Source organism: Mytilus edulis, chromosome 9, assembly GCF_963676685.1.
Source record: "Mytilus edulis chromosome 9, xbMytEdul2.2, whole genome shotgun sequence".
NCBI classification, from domain to species: Eukaryota; Metazoa; Mollusca; class Bivalvia; order Mytilida; family Mytilidae; genus Mytilus; species Mytilus edulis.
Genome location: NC_092352.1, coordinates 78,822,690 through 78,844,703, shown reverse-complemented (window position 1 = coordinate 78,844,703; position 22,014 = coordinate 78,822,690). Strand labels below are relative to the sequence as shown.

The 22,014-nt window shown below is 32.7% G+C and overlaps 1 protein-coding gene across 2 annotated transcripts in view; it reads left to right on the top strand.

The window, feature by feature from the left end:
• The window catches only part of LOC139489126 (QRFP-like peptide receptor), a 61,455-nt gene extending 43,306 nt beyond the window's left edge, over positions 1-18,149 (top strand). Inside the window, exons 1-3 of one of the 2 annotated variants that reach the window (XM_071275255.1) lie at positions 2,541-4,188; positions 12,078-12,299; positions 17,646-18,149. In XM_071275255.1, the coding sequence (XP_071131356.1) occupies positions 3,472-4,188; positions 12,078-12,299; positions 17,646-18,029 (1,323 nt within the window). In that variant the 5' untranslated portion in view covers positions 2,541-3,471 and the 3' untranslated portion in view covers positions 18,030-18,149. Of the gene's footprint in view, positions 1-2,540; positions 4,189-12,077; positions 12,300-17,645 lie in introns of those variants that run through there. The other variant, XM_071275257.1, reaches the window with a different exon arrangement.
• The last annotated feature ends 3,865 nt before the right edge of the window (positions 18,150-22,014 follow it).

Below are 22,014 nucleotides of genomic sequence, written 5' to 3'. Positions count from 1 at the left end.
TATTTGCGTTTTATCATAGATTAATTGCGCCGCTTAATTTTGTTATTAGAGTGTTTATCATAACTGTATGAGTGTCTGCGGTTATTGCTGTCAATTAAACAGTAATTGCAGTTTTAATAATCAGAAATGTATTTGCGATAAAAGATAATTTATGAACGTAATGCACTACTCCAAAAGATATATTGATGAATAGTTTGCAAATGGAAGCAATCAGACGACGGCAAATATTTATGACTATTGCTACCGCAGTTAAAAACAATTTAGAATAACGTTTATCAGTAAGTTGAACAAAAATGCTTTCATATTTTTCCAGGAACAATTTCTGCGACAAAAAGCTATGGTTTGGAAGGCACATGTATATCGATTATCTATTATTGTTACATAATGAGTTTGCTATCCAATTGACAATATACAAGCAAATGTATATTTGAAAATAAGTTCTTTAATCACATTTTTTTTTATCCGTACTCGGATAAATCGGAGTTTTGCTCTACGAATAAGGCGAATTCCCCCTCACTTTTTCCGTGTCGCACGATTGATGACGTTTTTGGCCGTCAAGGCGTACGTTTTACGTAAATACTTTCCACCTATTAATGAAACTGATCTTGCTTCTTCGTTTTGACGTTAATAACCTCTTATCGGATATAAACTGAAACTAAACACTGTCATCGCGGATGTTCTCATATTTATATGATATCTAATAATACCTATATACACCTATCACATCACGTAGTATAATCAAAATGCATACGAATGTTCATTAGTTAGACATTTAATTGATGCATGTATCTATACATGTACGTTTATCTGTTATGTGATATCACTCGTGGTCCTAGGGTAAATTCAAACCAAACTAGCCAATTGGTTAGAATGTATCATGTAAGTATAATTTGAATTTTGTTTTCTGCCACTGATACTGTACTGGTAGATTTATTTGGATTCGAGTTGTTCAGTTTTATACATGTTGTGGAGGACTTCGGTAGCCGAGTGGACTTCGGTTTTTGTTTGCTATTTGGTCGGGTTGCTATCTCCGTTTAAGACATTCCCAACTCATTTTTCAGTAGTCGAACTAGTATATCACTATCCAGTCGACAATGAGGATGTGAGTTTGAATCCTGCATTCGACTCCAATTTTAATTAAATAGGATTGCTAGTTTTTCTAACGAAGGTGCGTGGTTCTTTCTAGGCATTCCGGCTTCCTCCACTATAATAAAAATGGACGAAAAGGCACAATAGTATTAAAAGTGGCTTTAAACACCAAACAATGATGAATCAATCAATCAATTACATGTTGTGTTTTGTATACTGTTTGTTGTTTGTCGTTTGTTTGTTTTTTTTCTTTCTTGTTTACCATGGTGGTTTTGGTTTATTTTTTTACATGAGTTTGAATGTCCCTTTAATATATGTTGTCACGATTTAAAGACGTGTTTTATTGACTTTTGTTTATCCTCACTGTCTGCCATGGTTCATTTTAAATGGGCGTCAAGTTGGTTACCTATTCCCTATTCCCTATTCATTTTAAGCTTTTTCTTTGTTTTATTCATTTAAATATGAGTTGGGTTTTGAACGTGAAAATCTCTTCGCGATTGATCATATATTTATGTAAAAAAATCTTGAGGATCACATCACTGACAAATGCGATGTTACGTGTATCAATAATAATCTCTCAGATTATGTACAAAAATCAGGGATAACATGTAAAACAGTAGGTGTGTTAATTCATTCTTCAAACACTTTACTCGAATACCGCACTAACACCCAATTGTTTCACGAGACTTGTCAATGTACAGCATTTGGACATAGTGTGAAGAAGCACAATCGATTGGTTATTTCTTAAATCGTGTCTTTTCACAATATAGCTTTTAAATGTATTCCAAATATGTATTCAACTTGGTTTAGAAAGTTAGAGGTCACATTAAGAAACCTGATTAATGATGAATAATGTTAATAAGTTAAGACCAAACAATTTTTAGTGTATCAGACACGTATCACAATTATATTTTAAATACCGGTCGTGTAATAACATTAAAAATGGAGATGAAAACACAGAAACCATAAATTGAAAAAATACAAATGTAGCGAAAGGAGACACCAACAGTAAAATTGCGATGAAAATTGGGTCTCTTAAGTGGTTTCCGAGTCGAAAACGAAATAAAACACGATCAAGGAAAAAAATAGGATTACAAAAATAAGTAACTCCATAAAAAAGGGAAGTGGGGTCCATAACGGACAGAATCAAACGCTAACAATCAAATACATGGTTTGAACAGGTACATTTTAGACATAGATCAATTTGAAATGGTGCCAAGCTAACACAAAGAAGTATAAAATCAGATTCAGCAATTTATTTATGCTGCTTAAGAGTTAAGCTTTCATGTTCATCTCAGTTGATGTAATCGAGTTTTTCTTGCTCCATAGGAGCCACAATAGTAATGATAGCGTCTCTTTCTTCGGTCTGTAGATACATGCGTTTCCATTGATTTCTTTTATTTACCTACGTTATGCTGTATGGCTTTAATAAAGTTGTGATTTCTGTTAATTGTATGCAGTAGTGAGCTTTATGTCATTTCTGCATTCGTTTTGATTAGAGAATCGCTGGTTCTTTTAAGAAGGATATGCAATGATTGAAGCGTTGATAATGATGTTCGCAAGATGAAAAGTTTAAACTTATATATGAACTATATATATGATAGTGTGATTGTCTCAACTTACATAAAACGAGAAAAATAATTCTGACCAGATTGAGAGGATTATCAACTAATTGATATTTAAAATTGGCTCTATTTCATATCGTGTAAATAAAGAACTCGATAAGTTGAGGGGGCAATTTATCAAAGTACTCGTATATAAATCAATTTTGCAAATTGAACCATGTAGTACATAGCTAACCACCGGAGATAAATGTTATCACTAATTTAAATACGGTTCAAATGCATTCAGTGCAAAATATCTGCTTTATTAATTTTTTCAGAAAGATTCTGTGATATTTAATTGAGATGGACTCACACTGATTCACTATGAAATATATTATACAACATCAGATTCAAACAGAAAATATTATTGTCTAGAAACATGGAATTATACTTGTCGGCAATGTTTCAACAATGTTGATGCTGTTCTTTTGCCTTACAGAAATAGATGTCGTTTTGTTTCCAAACTATATGACGAATGATCAATGTTTAATGGAATCTTGAAGCGGTTCGTGCAACATAGATTTCTGGCTCGTTCAGTCATTCATTCATGGCAGGATACAATACTAAAAATTGGTCGATAACAGACTGTCATATTAGAGAATTAGTTACAACGACAGTACACAAAAAGCTGTGATAAAGTCTGAAGTTCCGAAAGTATATGTTTTAACAGTTGTTAATAAAAGTTCCGAAAGTAGTTTTTAGCAGGATATAAAGTTCCGAAAGTAGTTTTAAGCAGGGTTTAACAGATAATTATAAAGTTCCGAAAGTATTTATAAGTATGGCTGTGGATGTCAACCTTAGTCGAAATTCAACAAATGAAGTCATCATTTCTTCATCAAGGGTAGACAATCAGCCATTAATTGGATTAATTATCTTATATTCATTAACAACATTCCTTTCAATTGTTGGTAACATAATAGTTGTGATCGTTTTCAGGAAGGGTAAAAGGTCAAGGACAGATTTGCGACCTTTTCTTATTAACCTTGCTATTGCTGACCTTTTGATGGCATTGTTTTGTATGCCATTTACATTTGCGGATGCAATTTTTCGTACCTGGATATTTTCTGAACCGTTTTGTCCGATTGTTTTGTTTGTTCAAATGTTATCCGTGGCGGCTAGTGTTTTTACAAATGTTGCCATAGGAATGGACCGATTTTTAGTTGTTGCATATCCTCTAAAACATCGATTTACAATACAGAGATACAAATATGTGATTGTTGCTATATGGACGTGCTCTATACTTCTAGCTTCTGTTCAGTTATTTGTAGCACGTGCGATGCATTTTGAATCCGGTGTTCTCGTTTGTAATGAGATTTGGCCAAATACTAACTCAAGGAGAATCTATACTATTTTTGTTCTTGTGTTGACTTATATCATTCCATTGATAATTTTGTCGATCACTTATTCAATTGTTTCCTTTTTACTATGGAAACGAACGTCACCCGGAAACAGGGATCATTTTCGCGACTTTCTACAATGGCGTTCTAAAATAAAGGTATGTTCTTTGATTAAGAGGTTTCTTTGTAAATTTGAATCCAACATGAACACATTGGTGTTGTATATGAATAGCATAGTATAGTTTTATTCGGGCAGATTTAAGCACATAAACAAAAATCCACAAGGCAAGACAAGACAAGACAAGACAAGACAAGACAATAATGTATATTATATGTAGATATATACTTTTAGAATAGTATCTTAAACAGTGCTTAGAAAAAGCCTGGGATATCCAACAAAAGATTACATAGTATAGCTTATTTCCAATGGGGTCTCTGAAAATGTATATTTATAATAATATTTCAAAAAAAAGATAGATTATTTCTTAAAGTACTTATAGAACATCTCCAGTTTCTATATTTCTTGCTTCTAGTTTTAATTGTTCTGTAACTGCAGTCTTAAAAGAGGGACATAAAAGGGGGTATCTAAACGGAAGAACGCGAAATAAAATTGGCATTTCACTGTGAACGAACAATTAAACATTTCTTGCACGTTGATCTTTTTACCGATTTCACGAAACACGGTGAATAACGAACTTTTTTGCACGTCTGCACGTGAAATAAAAATGGCAAAATACGTTGCACGAAAATAACCCTTTACCACCCTCTTAAAAGCAGATCTATTTGATACATATTTTGTTTGTTGTATTTTAAACCATAATATGAATCATTATGAAGAGATGAGAGATCTTAACCACAAATTGATGTTAGATTAATTACATCAAATAGATAAAATTAAGTTATAATTATTTTGCGTATTTTCATCTGATTTATAATCATTCAGTATTTAATCTATGTAATATATGAGATGAAACAATGTCATGTGTTAGTCAATATAAAAGTTACCATGTGAATTTGGGAGAATTTCTAGTCTTACAAAATTGAATTTATATCATGTAACAAATACAATTACATTCATGGATGACCACATGCTTACACGTGTCAGTAACCTTCAGGTCTTTGCTGCATCATTCCCTAGTATCTACGTGACAGACATCACAAAGAAATCTGTTTGTATGACATATTGCTTTCATCCGGGGGCGCTAAAAACTAAACCTCATTTATATTATTCCAAGTCATTTTGGACAATGACAAAGGCAGCATTACTATAATAATGAAGTAGTTGCTTTTCAATGGCTATCGTGCCCCATTTGCCTATATTCATATTTAATTTTTAATCATTCAAATAACATTTAGGAATAAAAATAAAAAAATCACAATATCAATTCTGTACCGCAAAAAAGAATTGACACTGCTATTTAAAGTATTATCCATATTCACATTTTGTTTACCAGCAAATACGATTATAAACGGCAATTAAATACATTGATATCTTCCATATAAAATTAGTGTTTAGATAAATTTATCCTGAACGGATTTTTGTTTGTGTTTCATATTTTTTCTTTGAGAATTATAAAAGCTTTGTGTATTTGACCTCCTAAACCCGACATGGTTTCTAACGTTTTGACCTCCTGAACCCGACATGGTTTCTAACGTTTTGACCTCCTGAACCCGACATGGTTTCTAACGTATCTATAAGAAACAAATGCCTCCCAATTTGTACATGAATCATAATTAGATTCTCGAAACAAAACTATAAAAAAAAACAGTAATATATCCTCACGCATAGATTGCACGGTATAACGTTTCTCAAATTTGTATTTTATTTTGAATATTTGATTAAGAAAAAAAAAGGAAACGTAACGGTGTAGCCATTCATGACACAAAATCAGGTCATACACCGGAAAAAACAGACACGATGAAAGCAAAGGAACATCGCTTTTATTGCAGTTTCTCATCTCAAAGTGAGCATGAGGCCTTTAACACGGAGCAAAAGAGAAAACAATCTCGCCTATAACTGCAAGTTTACGACATTCCATTGAATCAGATTGAGCAGAGTTTTTGCTAAATGATTCGGATTAGACTTAAGATTAATTACCTCCAAATTGGGACCGGTGGAAAATATCATACTAGTACTGAAAAGTAATGCATTTTTAAAATAAAACTGTCCCTTTGCATAAATGTAAGTATACAACTACAGTGTATGTAGAATATATTTAAAGGTATCAAATGAAAGGGTGGCGAACTTTAAAGATACTGTAACAATCAATATACATGTATGCCATAGCCGATTTATAAAGAAAACAAATGACAGAAATTGTCATAAAACATGGGATTGATACTTAACAATAGTAATTAATATTTATAATAAGAAAGATTACCACTTTCTTATTGATAATTGACTTCTTGAGAACATCTGTGTTTTCATTTCTCTAAAAGTAGGTATTTAATTATAAATTAGTCTGTTGTACTGAACCACTTGTGTATACTTAAACTATATTGAAGATACCGAAAAATTCCGTTTTGAAATGATAGGTATAGTATTTTGATTTCAGAAAAAAAGGTACTTAAAAGAAGGGAGAGGAATTTGTATAAGTGACTTGTTACTCTTTTTAAACATACATGTATTGTGAACGTTGATTTTAAAATATTGTTTACAGTAAGAGCGGAGAAAAAAAAACATTTGGCAATCTTCAATCTATTTCATTTTTATCGAGCCTGCGATTTTTGTTGCAGAAAGCTCGACATAGGGATACTGATTCGCCGGCGGCAACGTTAGCTAACTTTATATTTTAGACGGTGGAAGACCTGGATGCTTCATATTTTGTATATGGATATCTTTTTTCACGAAGTTTTCGTCTGTCACATGTCCATTGTCCTTGATCTCAATTATCAGTGACAACTTCAGGAAAAAAAGTTAAGATTTTTGTAATTTTTTATTTCTCTTTTATTTTGAATTATAAGATACATGTAACTATATTTAAAATGTGCGTACCTTGCAATCCGTTAGACATTTTTCACTTGACCTCGACCTCATTTCATGGATCAGTAAACAAGGTTAACTTTTGGTGGTCGACTGAGTCATATCTTAGATACTAGAAGCAATAGGTTTAGTAAATTATGTGTATGGAAGGACTGTAAGGTTTACATGACCAACTGGCATTTGTAATCTAACCTTGACCTCATTTCATGGTTCAGTGGTCAAAGTTAAAGTTTTTTAGATTTGGTATTTTTTCTAGTACTATATGCACTAGGTCAACTATATTTGGTGTGAGAAATATTTTATAATGTATATGTTAGTCTCGCAGGTTTTATTCGACCTTGACCTCATTTTCACGGTTCATTACTCAGTGTCAATTTTTTGTCTTTCGGCTTGTTTTGCTTCAACACAAAGCAGTTGGTCAACTGTATTTGTTGTACGGAAGAACTGTCAGCTGTATATGTCTGCATGGCATAGTCCATCAGACCTTGACCTCATTTTCATGGTTAATTGTTCAATTGCTGTATATATCATCAGATTATAACTTATTTTTCGAAAGTGAAAGTATAAAAACGTGTAATCAGAACTTACTTGTATATCTGTAGATAAGACAAATAAAATATAAAGGGAAACATAAACAAAATATATTGTATTTCAATAAAATTAACCAGTGAAAATGTTGTACACAAGTCATTTTAATTCGTTGATTTGCAAAATTAGAAAATGGCATTGTAGGTTGACCATTAACGCCTGTGCCCCGATTTAAAAATTCAGATATTCAATAACTGTATGAAAATGATGTCCATATTAACAAAATTATGTTTTACAAAAGCGAAGCGCAACAATATACATGTATGTTGTTACTGTTTCCGAAGATTCTCTAAATAATTAGAAAACACTTTTGTGATTATTGTAGCAACGCTTATTTTTACAATTTGATTTAATAACTATTTAAAAACGAGTTTAAATCAGAAGCTGTAGAATCATTTGACTTTAAACAAGTTATTTCAGCAACAAGAAATATCTGCATTATTTTATCACTTTCTAATGCTAGGATGTACGGTCCCTTCAGTTTTATTTAGTGTCAATAGGTTTTGATGATTTATTTTCTGTAGGGTTATTGATATTTTGAACCGACAACATCATGCGTTTGCCGACCCTAATAGGTGTATGACTTACAAATGAGCAACAAGATTGCTATCTCTAGTGGAGAACGAACTTTTTTCCTTACCGGAACACTTGATCTTACCTCCGGTAGTTGGCGGGGTTCATGTTCCAATTTCCTTAAATTAATTGCAGTGTTTTGTTGGCAGTTTAAGTCTTTTTTTAGATGACCATAGGGTTGTTTATTTATTCAATTTTTTGAATTGCAAAAATTGTACTGCTCCCTGTTGTATACCTTTGTGTGGTCTGTGTTCCTACGTCTATACAGTATAAGTCAGAAAGTATTACAAGGTTTGTATGCAAGTTCTTATCAAATTGAATGCAAATATCGCCCAGTCTCATTGTTCGCAGTAAAAAGAATTCGCATAATGTCATCTGATACTTATCTCGGTTATGCAGATTATTTTGATATGGAATATTCATCTCGCTCTTCAAACACTATAACAATATAAATGCACGTTATAATTTTGTTAACATTTAAATCAAAATATTCTTGTAATTTACAAGAATATTTTGATTTGATTAGTTACAGTTTAGTTCGGAATCTACTATACATGTTATGTAATTTTGTTATTTTAATGTGTGTTCTGGGGTGTTGACTATCAATTAAAGCAAATTAAAAACGTGTACTAACACTATAGAAATGTTGTTAATATACAAAAAGGTAGGATTTATATGTAATCTGCTACAGACAGACGTAATGATAAATCACTTTATAGTATGTAATTGTCAGGCGACTAATGGATTTCTGAAACATTGTTTCGTAAACTGCTCGACCAGCAGAATAGCAAACTGTATAGTCAAAGACTAAAACCAAAGTTGTCAGTGATATGAAACGATATTCTATTTGAAGTGTTATGATGCTGTTTTTGTTTTTGGAAGTTTGTTTTATGTTTTTTGGGAGTGGGGATGGTGGTGATGGTGGGGGGTACTGAAAGTAAAATAACAACAATACCGAGCTCCTGTTATGCTTTAAATGAAATATGTTTTATTCTTTTGCGTTATTCTTTATTTCGAAATCCTTGCTAAGTATAATCAGATGACGATCCAAAACCAGTTATTTCCCAAAGAATTGCGAGGCGAAAACTTCGAAAACCTAAAATTGTTTGGAGTCGTTTTTCGTGTTTTATTTTATATAATTTTTATGTTTTTCTTAAGAGGGTCAACTTGAAGTCCGTTATTTTAGAATGTTTTCATTATTTATAATAAAAAAAAACGTTATGATATAACAAAATTGGACTATTATAATAAATGCATACTGGTTGTATAAAAAAATGAAAATGTAGTACTAGTAATCTGAATAGGTTTCATCAAGAAACATCTTACTTTTAAAAGTATAGAGCCAATTACATGTATATACATGTATATATATATAATGGTACTTGTTATGTGGTCCTTTATATGAAGAAAAAAAGAGTTCAACTACATATCAATAATATGACAGAATCTAGATTACTAAGTTTGATGACGATGCTGCCTGATCTATTTTCATGCTAATGTTTATTTCGTTGTCTCCTTGACCAGGTCCTAATCAAATATGGATCTTATCTTAATGACGTTGAAACAAAGAAATACTGAGACACATGTAAATATAGGTCCATTTGGATAAGATGAGAGCTTCCTGGATGTGAATCACTTGTAATGTAAATGTCATCATTAAAACCTTTGATTGACCGATTATTAGACATGATAATTGGTTTGTGTATTGGCTTTCATTATTCTCATATTGCTTACTTTAGATGCAGGTGTCTGTTAATAAGAATATCAAGATGCATTACTTGATACATTAACATTTCAGTAATCTATTTTAAGATATACTTTAATTTGAAGTCAAATACATTTTGTAGTACTTGACTGTGTAATTATTTTCTATTGTTATATTTCTACAATGAACGAATTGTACAATTTGGCATTATAAACAAAATGAAAGTTACGTTGCTCAATCGAAAAGATAAAAGGTGGAATTAAGTAAAAACTAAGTAGTAATTTTGTTTATCAGCATACCATTCTTCACACAGAAACCTAGACCAATAAAAAAAAACTGTTCACTTTAACTTTAAATATCATTATAAATGTTTCTATTTTATAAAAGAGGGACGAAAGATACCAAAGGGACAGTCAAACTCATAAATCTAAAATAAGCTGACAACGCCATGGCTAAAAATGAAAAAGACAAACAGACAAACAATTATAGTTTATAATATGTACCTTTTATGGGGACGATCATTTAACTTCCAGGGGGAGGGATTACGGTTTAAATTGTTTTCCCTAAATAGATATTAGGATTTAAAAAATATTAGGATTTCAAGTAAAATGGTTAATAGTATGTCTGTTAACTATGAATCTGTTATTATTTATTTAATGCACACAAATCTGTTATTCGTGAGTCTACGAAAGAGCGCAAAACAACAACACTTATAACATGACGTACTTTTTACAAACTGCCGAGACCCAAAACTTAGAATAAGGTATGATCCATTCCACTGTTGTCGTTTGCTTAGTATTTCATAGTTGACAGCGTCTGCGCAGAGCATATCTATTTCATTTGTCGTGCTATTTATAAAGATCTGTCTCCTCTTCTCTTTGATACTAATTAATAGCAAACAATATGCGTTAGTTATAAGAAATGGAATTATAATTTCTTGTAAAACGTAAACAAAAGATACGTCAATTAGCATGAATTATTAATATTCCAATGATAGAACATGGAGGATTATTAATAACATGGAGATCATGGTCAAATTAATAATAACTTGATGAAATACCAATTAATGACAACATCAGTAAGACGATAATCTATTTTCATTTCATGTAATATAGACAAGAAGATTTGGTAAGAGTGCCAATGAGTCAACTCTTCATTCAAGTTACAATTTATACAAAGGTCATAGTACGGCCTTCAACACCGAGCCTTGGCTAACACCGAAGAATTAAAAATTTATAAAAGGCCCTAAAATGACTAGTGTATAACATTTCAAACAGGAAAACCAATGGTCTAATCTACATACAAAAAAGAGAATCAAAGAACACACCAACAAACAACAACCACTGACTATAATAGACTCAGGTTCATTCATGTACACCTTTCTGTTAGTTGAAGATTTGAACTTGAGCGTCAACAAACATTTCTAATACCGCGATATTCTGAATATGCCTGTCGCATATGAGACCTGAAATTCAGCTGTTATCTGTCATAGCCATGCTTGATATTTTTGTCGATTGTATTTATTTTAAGTCAGTTTTTTTGTTTAAATTGTTTCACACAAATTTGATGTTTTAAATTAGGTAAAAAGGACAAAAAGTGGGTCCATTCCCAAAGCACTTGTGCATTTGTCCTATCCTCATGGTCCAATCATGCTTCATTTACTGTAATACTTGCCAAATTTATAATTGTTACATGTATGTAAGTTGTGTAGCTACATGTAGTAGTCATGGAAGATATATTTTTAATTCGTCGTGAAATTGACGTGAAAAAAAACCACCATCACATTAAAAACAAACGTATTTCTCTATTGGGAACACATTTAAAATGGCATGTAATATAAGGGTCAGGATGGGTGTTTCTTCATTTCTTTTTCTTTCATATTTAAACCTTTCTCATTCTTTATAACATGTATAAATTATGCCAATTATTGTATATTCTTTATAAATTAACACCCCATTATTTTCTAATCATTATTTTTGGGACTATTTTTTCAATTCACAATGTTTTTACAATTTGTTTTGCAGTTTTTGTCCATTATTATATATTCTGTAAAGACCATCCACACCCTTATATATTGGGAAGTCGCAGACACCAGATGCTATTCATCATCTCCATCGACAATAATTTGTATTCCTAAAAGTCTCCTAATTTTATTTTTAAAATTAAGGATTACAATTTTTCTATTTCTGTATTTTCAGGTCGTGAAGATGCTAGTTATAGTTGTTACAATATTTGGACTTTGTTGGCTTCCATTACACGTCTTCACATTAGTTATAGATTTTCATCCGGAAGTTCTAGATTATGACACGGAGGCAGACGAAAAACTTTTGTTAGGCATCTACCTCGGGGTACATTGGTTAGCGATGTCTAACAGTTTTGCAAATCCAATAATTTATAGTTTTACCAATGATAATTTTAGGGTAGGTATAGTAATTATCAGTTAGCAACTTGTAAATGTAGAACAAATGTAGAAACGATTCCAATTCAATTTGGTAATTAAATAAGAATGCTTATTCCCAATTAGACCACTAGAGGCTCATTTCACTCAAAATCGTATATGACTAAAATTGATTGTAAATTATACTGAAATAACGATTATTTGTGTTCCTTATAAGGTTATATGTGACCCGAGTCACTGATTTGCGACAAAAATCGAACGCCTCAATCGAACGTACCTGCAACGATTGATATACAATTATAGAATATTAAGATTCATGTGGACCCTTTGGCTAAAATGACCGTATTTTCACCTCAAAATTTACTCTGAGTGCAGACACACCTATGCAGCTGGAAAAGTTTCGAGGCATAGCATGCCCTAGATAAATAATTTCAAATATGTTTTATGTTTTATGAAAATAAAATCTTAACAGGATTTTGCAATGCTCTTTTTTCATTCCTCCACTGCAGAAGGTAGCGAATGATAAAAAATGTTTTTGCCAATAAGTTTGTGTGCACATCAAATGACAAAAATAAGCGTGTCAACTGACTATACACAAAACTGGAAACAACAGTATACATGCCATGCGTCCGAACTTATCGGAGTAGACCACTTTGAGTTATGTCTTTCACCTTTCGTTCATTATGCACGCATTAATGACGTTATTTAACAGACAGAGGGGACCGGTTGTATCACTGCTCTTTTAAGTTCACCAAGCGTCTTCGTGATCATCATTATGCAGGAAACACTAGAAAAAAAATTGCTCCGTAGGTACTTCATCACAATGCTATTCTTGTTACAATTTAAGTATAGTTAGATCAATACCACAAGCATGCATGTAACTAATTATATCTAGATCCTTCAGAAATTTTCATTTAACGGCAGAATGATTAAACAAGATATTGCAGATAGTATGTATAATTTGACATTAAACAGTCATTTCTATCAGTTCTTCATTAGACAGACGAGTTACATAAGTGATTATATCTTACACAATTGATTTTTACTGTCAGTTTAAATGTCACCGTAACGTTAAACATACAAGCATTTCATTATAGTGCTTTAATTGCTCTCTGTAAATATCCTTTAGCATTGACTACAGACCCTTTAAATATCCTTTAGCATTGACTACGGACTCTGTAAATATCCTTTAGCATTGACTACAGACCCTTTAAATATCCTTTAGCATTGACTACGGACTCTGTAAATATCCTTTAGCATTGACTACAGACCCTTTAAATATCCTTTAGCATTGACTACGGACTCTGTAAATATCCTTTAGCATTGACTACAGACCCTTTAAATATCCTTTAGCATTGACTACGGACTCTGTAAATATCCTTTAGCATTGACTACGGACTCTGTAAATATCCTTTAGCATTGACTACAAACTCTGTAAATATCCTTGAGCATTGACTACGGACTATGTAAATATCCTTTAGCATTGACTACGAACTCTGTAAATATCCCTTAGCATAGCATTGAATACGGACTCTGTGAATATCCTTTAGCATTGACTACAGACCCTTTAAATATTCTTTAGCATTGACTACGGACTCTGTAAATATCCTTTAGCATTGACTACGGACTCTGTAAATATCCTTTAGCATTGACTACAAACTATGTAAATATCCTTTAGCATTGACTACGGACTCTATAAATATCCTTTAGCATTGACTACGGACTATGTAAATATCCTTTAGCATAGCATTGACTACGGACTCTGTAAATATCCTTCAGCATTAACTACGAACTCTGTAAATATCCTTTAGCATTGACTACAGACTCCGTAAATATCCCTTAGGATTGACTACGGACTCCGTAAATATCCTTTAGCATTGACTACGGACTCCGTAAATATCCTTTAGCATTGACTACGGACTCCGTAAATATCCTTTAGCATTGACTACGGACTCCGTAAATATTCTTTAGCTACGGACTCCGTAAATATCCTTTAGCATTGACTACGGACTCTGTAAATATCCTTTAGCATTGACTACGGACTCTGTAAATATCCTTTAGCATTGACTATGGACTCTGTAAATATCCTTTAGCATTGACTACGGACTCTGTAAATATCCTTTAGCATTGACTACGGACTCCGTAAATGTCCTTAGGCATTCACTGCGGACTCTGTAAATATCGTTTAGCATTGACTACGGACTCTGTAAATATCCTTTAGCATTGACTACGGACTCCGTTAATATCCTTTAGCATTGACTACAAACTCCGTAAATATCTTTAAGCATTGACTACGGACTACGTAAATATCCTTTAGCATTGACTACGGACTAGGTAAATATCCTTTAGCATTGACTACGCCCTCTGTAAATATCCTTAAGCATTGACTACGGACTCTGTAAATATCCTTTAGCATTGACTACGGACTCTGTAAATATCCTTTAGCATTGGCTACGGACTCTGTAAATATCCTTTAGCATTGACTACGAACTCTGTAAATATCCTTTAGCATTGACTACGGACTCTGTAAATATTCTTTAGCATTGACTACGGACTCTGTAAATATCCTTTAGCATTCACTACGGACTAGGTAAATATCCTTTAGCATTGACTATGGACTCCGTAAATATCCTTTAGCATTCACTACAGACTCCGTAAATATCCTTTAGCATTGACTACGAACTCTGTAAATATCCTTTCGCATTGACTACGCCCTCTGTAAATATCCTTTAGCATTCACTACGGACTAGGTAAATATCCTTAAGCATTGACTACGGACTCCATAAATATCCTTTAGCATTGACTACGGACTAGGTAAATATCCTTTAGCATTGACTACGGACTCTGTAAATATCCATTAGCATTGACTACGAACTCTGTAAATATCCATTAGCATTGACCACGGACTCTGTAAATATTCTTTAACATTCACTACGGACTCTGTAAACATCCTTTAGCATTCACTACGGACTCTGTTAATATCCTTTAGCATTCACTACGGATTCTGTAAATATCCTTTAGCATTGACTACGGACCCTGTAAATATCCTTTAGCATTGACTAAGAACTCTGTTAATATCCTTTAGCATTTACTACGGACCCTGTAAATATCCTTTAGCATTGACTATACAGACTCTGTAAATATCCTTGAGCATTGACTACAGACTCTGTAAATATCCTTTAGCATAGCATCATTGACTACAGACTCTGTAAATATCCTTTAGCATTGACTACGGACTCTGTAAATATCCTTTAGCATTGACTACGAACTCTGTAAATATCCTTTAACATTCACTACGGACTCTGTAAATATCCTTTAGCATTCACTACGGACTCTGTAAATATCCTTTAGCATTGACTACGGACTCCGTTTATATCCTTTAGCATTCACTACGGACTAGGTAAATATCCTTTAGCATTGACTACGGACTCCGTAAATATCCTTTAGCATTGACTATGGACTAGGTAAATATCCTTTAGCATTGACTACGGACTCTGTAAATATCCTTTAACATTCACTACGGACTCTGTAAATATCCTTTAGCATTCACTACGGACTCTGTTAATATCCTTTAGCAGTCACTACGGATTCTGTAAATATCCTTTAGCATTCACTACGGACTTTGTAAATATCCTTTAGCATTCACTACGGACCCTGTAAATATCCTTTAGCATTGACTACGAACTCTGTAAATATCCTTTAGCATTTACTACGGACCCTGTAAATATCCTTTAGCATTGACTATACAGACTCTGTAAATATCCTTTAGCATTCACTACGGATTCTGTAAATATCCTTTAGCATTCACTACGGACTTTGTAAATATCCTTTGGCATTGACTACGGACCCTGTAAATATCCTTTAGCATTGACTACGAACTCTGTAGATATCCTTTAGCATTTACTACGGACCCTGTAAATATCCTTTAGCATTGACTAACCAGACTCTGTAAATATCCTTTAGCATTGACTACGGACTCTGTAAATATCCTTTAGCATAGCATTGACTACGGACTCTGTAAATATCCTTTAGCATTGACTACGGACTCTGTAAATATCCTTTAGCATTGACTACGAACTCTGTAAATATCCTTTAGCATTCACTACGGACTCTGTAAATATCTTTTAGCATTCACTACGGATTCTGTAAATATCCTTTAGCATTCACTACGGACTCTGTAAATATCCTTTAGCATTGACTACGGACTCTGTAAATATCCTTTAGCATTGACTACGAACTCTGTACGAAACAGCTCCATCTGCATGTGCTTTCATTCTTGAACGCCTTGCTGAGTATGTAAAAAGTGCTCGACCTTAGAACACATGATACTCTGCAATATCGGATTACGTGTTCAAGACATTATGCAATAACAAGGAATTGCCTATTAGTTGGGCTAAAATAGATTTAGCGGAAATATTTATGCCTAATATTTGTCAAAGACGTATACCTAAACACCAATATATGATGATGCATGTTTTTTTTTAACTTCAAACGACAAATGCAAAGCACATTTCGGATGCGAATACCTTCATGTAATGGTCCGTAGATTAGCAGCTGTCTCCATGGGGATATACATCTTGTTATTTACTGAATAGACCGCCACGCTGAACAGGACGTTTAATGTGCTTGATCTTATACATTTTTGGTCGGGTCTTTAGAGGCCTGTACTTACTTGTAGAGATATCAAAACCTACATATAAAATTGTTGATTTGACTCGGCCAGGAAACAAACAACATTTATATCAAGCAATATTTGTCAGTCTTGAGAAGTAACTAAAGGAAATTGTATCTTCTCTTGACTAGTATTTTTCACAAAATAAACAAAAAATAAAAAGATCATATCAAAAGCGAACAAATAAAGAATAAAAGTGCATAACTATACTAGTTTTTGGCAAATACCACGAAATAGAGAACAACATAGAGATAGCGAGACGTTTAATTTTTTTTTATATGTACATGCAGTTTCCTTGATCGAGGCGTTGGATACTTTAGTGCAAAACATGGTTCTATCAACTACTACAGGTGTTTTTAAATGTGTTATTTATGTTCAAAGCCTGATGTTTGATCGATTCAATCACAAGATTGAGAAATTGGTTGAAAAATAAACTCAATGTCAGTGTTAAAAAACATTAACTTTAGCCTTTAAAAAAGCACATAAATAATACGTGATAACGAATGCGTGCCTGGCATACAGCATGCTACAGTTTATGTGATGAACTGGTACATGTACCATTGATTATAACAGAAAACACTTCACTTAGAGTTAAAAGACGATTATTGAAATCATCAGATATATGCATTGAATATTTACCATACGTAACTTGTTAGTATTTGATTTGTAATAATTCATTTGTTTTGTTTATTTCAGGCTGATTTATTTACATTGTTTTACATCTGGTTTCCATGTTGCACTTGTCTGAAGACAATGATACGCCGTACAAATAGCTCATCTACTAAGGACAGTTTTATTTTTCGGCGACAGAGTACGTTACGCCGAAGCATGGGAAGTTTCGGCGGGTCACGGCGCCAAATATTATTTGATCATAACCGACGAAACTTTGGGTCGTTTCAAAATGGAACAATTAGAGAAGATTCTCGTGAAAAACAAGAAGAGAATGAAAGACAATTATTGCAATTAGAGGAAATTTTAGAAAAAGAAATTACACATGGAATACAAATTTGTTGTGATCAGAAATCACGAAATACTGAAACACGTATAGTTAGACAATCAAGTTGTAAAGATATGTTATAAAATCTTGAATGTACTAGAAATATTTCTATTTAATTAATTATACAAGGTCGTGCACAGTAAAACAAAAACCAACAGATTTACTATTTAATATTATGAAAATAAAGACGATTTTGTTATCTATGGTTGCCAATTATAAGATTTTTATAATCTTGAATGTATATATATTAAGATATCCATAAAGAAATTTCTCTCCACTGTTTCAAAATAACAAGCTTTTTTAAAAATAAACTCATCATAGATAACAGGACTAAATTTAGAATATACGCCAGACGCGCGTTTCGTCTACAAAAGACTCATCAGTGACGCTCGATTCCAAAAAAGTTAAAAAGGCCAAATAAAGTACGAAGTTGAAGAGCATATAGAGAAAAGACTGCCATCAATTGATATTAGAAAAAGTAGAAAAGAAAAATGACCGGTCTGTGTCTTTGATTTTGAGTCATATCAATTTAACATTTGGCGGGAAATAGTTCTCTGTAGAAGTTTCACACGTTTAACATTGGCTCCTTTTTCTTTCAAAAACTATAAAAAAAAAAACCACCAAGGATTTAATTAAATTTCAAAGATGACCTTTAAACTATATATGTCATTAAATTGAGAACAATGATAAAACTAGAGGATTCCCAATATCAAACCAAAAAAGTCAAAAGCAAGAGTAGTCTCGTAGAATTATTAATTTTTCATCTGTCCAGTCAATGACGAGATGGATTGGTCTTGTTGAACTATTTTTTTTTATACCGATTTATATAAATAATGCCTGAAAATATTATGAAACTTTCGAAAAAGATAAACGGTGAGTACCAATGCACGTTATCCTCAAGAAATAAAATGCTAGTATCTTTTTCCAAACACGGCTCCGTATACATCTGCATGGCTACTAAATAACAAAGTAAGCTTGATTGTGACTTTATTGTGATTATAATTCTTATTTGAAATCTTGTTATACTGGTCGAATTGCAATATTTGAGTTGTACAAACAGTTATGGGTTATTTTTTCGTTTGAACTCTATATTTTTTTACAAAATTGTATATTATTCCATCAAGGTAGACTTACTTTATATGGCGGTACATGTTTTCTAATACAAAACTGATGGATTTGTTTATAACTTGACAGTTCATATATTACAAATGTGTCACAAAAACATGAAAGCTAGAGATTACCGAGCTTAACAACAATGCTTATTCTAAGAAAAAACTGTTTCTGCTAGATTACGATCAAAGATGGCAGTAGATTCTATACTATCTAGTATTCCCTGTCGACGTAAATGACAACGCCCACAAAATATCACAATATACTTTTTGTAGTAAGACGTCGGGAATTTATGAAAAACAGTATGAAGTTTAATGGTACACTCAGGTCTATTACATAGCACATAGATAACCTCAGCTATATTCAGTAAAACCTTTTGGAATTTTGGGCTTTAATTGCTCTTCAATTTCGTACTTTTTTAAACCTTTACATCTAGAATTTAAAGTCACTGATGAGACATTTTTAGACGGAACATGTGTCTAGAGTAGAGACTTAGTCCTGGTATCGAGATGTGTTTATTGTACGATATCATTGCATCAATGTCATGATCCTACAAATGTACAACAGTTAGTAGAACAGCAAAACAAGGAACATTTGAAGAAATCCAACAGTTCAGAAACCCTGGGTATCTAGAAAACCGGCGATCTAAAGGAACCGCGATGTCTGCTTCGCTGGCGGAACCCGCCTTATAACTTTTAAATTAAGTTTAAATCATATTAGAGGGGGATAGGACCTTTATCGGACTCCGGGATCGGGTGTTTTTAAGCTCGGGATTTCGGGATCCGGGAATTCTTTTTTTCTAATTTCGGGACTTCAGCTTTAGATTTTTTAAAATCGGGACCTCGGGATTTCGTGTATTTAAGCCCGGGATTTTGGGATCAGGACCCCTCCTAACCCTCCCCCATATTATAACTCATAATCTGAAAGAAAGCAATATTGTTTTGTATCCCTATTAATTTAAATGGTGGATGTCTATTGTCTTAGCATAAGCCGTTTTCTTTCTTAAACATCGTTTTGATACATTGTACATTTGTACATATACCTTACACATATATGAATTTACACGAAAACACAAACATTTTTTTTATATCAACGAATACAGCAAACATCCCGATTGAAGCAACACATGTATCTATTTAAAAACACATTTAACAGACCAAACAATCACCATCTCGAAGACATCACCAAGAGAACATATTACAGGAAAAAGGTAATTCTATATAAAGTTTGAACGCACATATCCCATCGAACTTTAACGAAAAAAATATGCACCAAATACGGTAACATTAGATTTGCCTAATATCTTGACTTACATCTAGAAAGTCGGCTGCGAACAGAACTTGACAACAAAATAGATGATTTTAGCTTCCCAATTGTGAACATTTCATTTCCATAAAGCAACATTTCATTTCTTTATACATGTAGCAATATTTAAACAACGCATGTATTGATGGTTATGACAATAAGAAAATGTCTTTTGTCTTCAGCAAAAACAGTCAATCATAAATGTCGATGCCTCCAAAAGTTCCGAACGGACGATTTTAAACTTCACCACGTTGGAACTCTTTTTTCAAATACTTCCCTGTATAGCAGTAATCATCTAACATGGACCATATTATAGTCAATACAAGCTCTGGAATATCGTATTAAGTGAGAGATATATACTACATATGCTGCTGCTGTTGTAAACGGAGATAGCTGCAGAATTTTGTTTTTGTTTTGTTTAGAGTAACATTCTATCTATGACCATGCAGGCATCAAGCAAAGAGCCCTAATTAAGCCATTTCATGAGTAAACTAACAACTTGTTAATAGATAAAAAATGAAATAGTAGTCGAGTGCATTCCTTCATCAAGAACGCTCAAACACATACATTTTAAAGCTAGACGTTAGGAGCTTATTGACCAAAAGTGACCTTGAATTTAGAAATTACTATTTAAAAAATCATGCTAGCCCCGAAATACTGACAACTGAGAATTAATTGCACCGTCAACTGTAGTGTACATGCCCAAATAGGATAATACAACTTCTAGTGCTTAAAGAATGGAACTCTTGACACTAAAACATATTTCTTTACACATGTACACATCTTTATTCTTTCTAACTTTATATTTCTAGTCGTTAAGTAGGTCATGTTTATCAAAGACTTCGAATCATGCAATAAACCCATTTTTCTTCTGAACATGACAGTATAAGAAATAAATAAAATGGACGAAGTGATGTTATTTCCTGTAAAATATACGAGCTATTCTTCTGACGGATGAAAGGCAATCAATTACATAAAAATATGTATACACTGTGGTAATCACAGCTGGGATAACTCTTTTGTCTATCGATTGACTTAGCTGTTAGGGTTAGCAGAGGTGTGAAACAAGAAACTTATGACAAGGCGTAGACAATTCTCCCAGACCACATGTCATCATACACGTAACAGGGCTATGGATTTTTTTTGAAAAAAAAGTTTGTTTCGAGTTTTTGGAGAAAAAAAAATTTGTTTTTGCCCCTGAGAAAAAAAATTTGTTTGTTTCACCCTATATGCCACTATATGTAATGCTAACATTGAAAGAAAAAAAATGTTTTCAGGTTGTGGCCAAAATTTTTTTTTTTTTTTAAAGTTTGTTTGGAAAAAAATTCCATAGCCATTCTTTATCAAATAACAATTTCCTCTGTTTATTATATAATGGGCAATTTACCGTAAAATGGGTCTCATCTTCAATAGAATTTGATCCATGTGATAAGCAGTGATGACATAGACGTTGAGTTCTCTCTATGTATTTTTTTACTATATCTATCTTTCTCAATTCTAAGATCATGAGCACTTATTCTCATTTTACATATACATGTACACGTAGGTCTTCTTATACTAAAATCTTTAATTGATAAATAAGCCTCCTTTACAAAGTCAGTCTTAAGGTTGAAATAATTTTCTAATTTACTATTACCTTGTGTAAATAAAAAT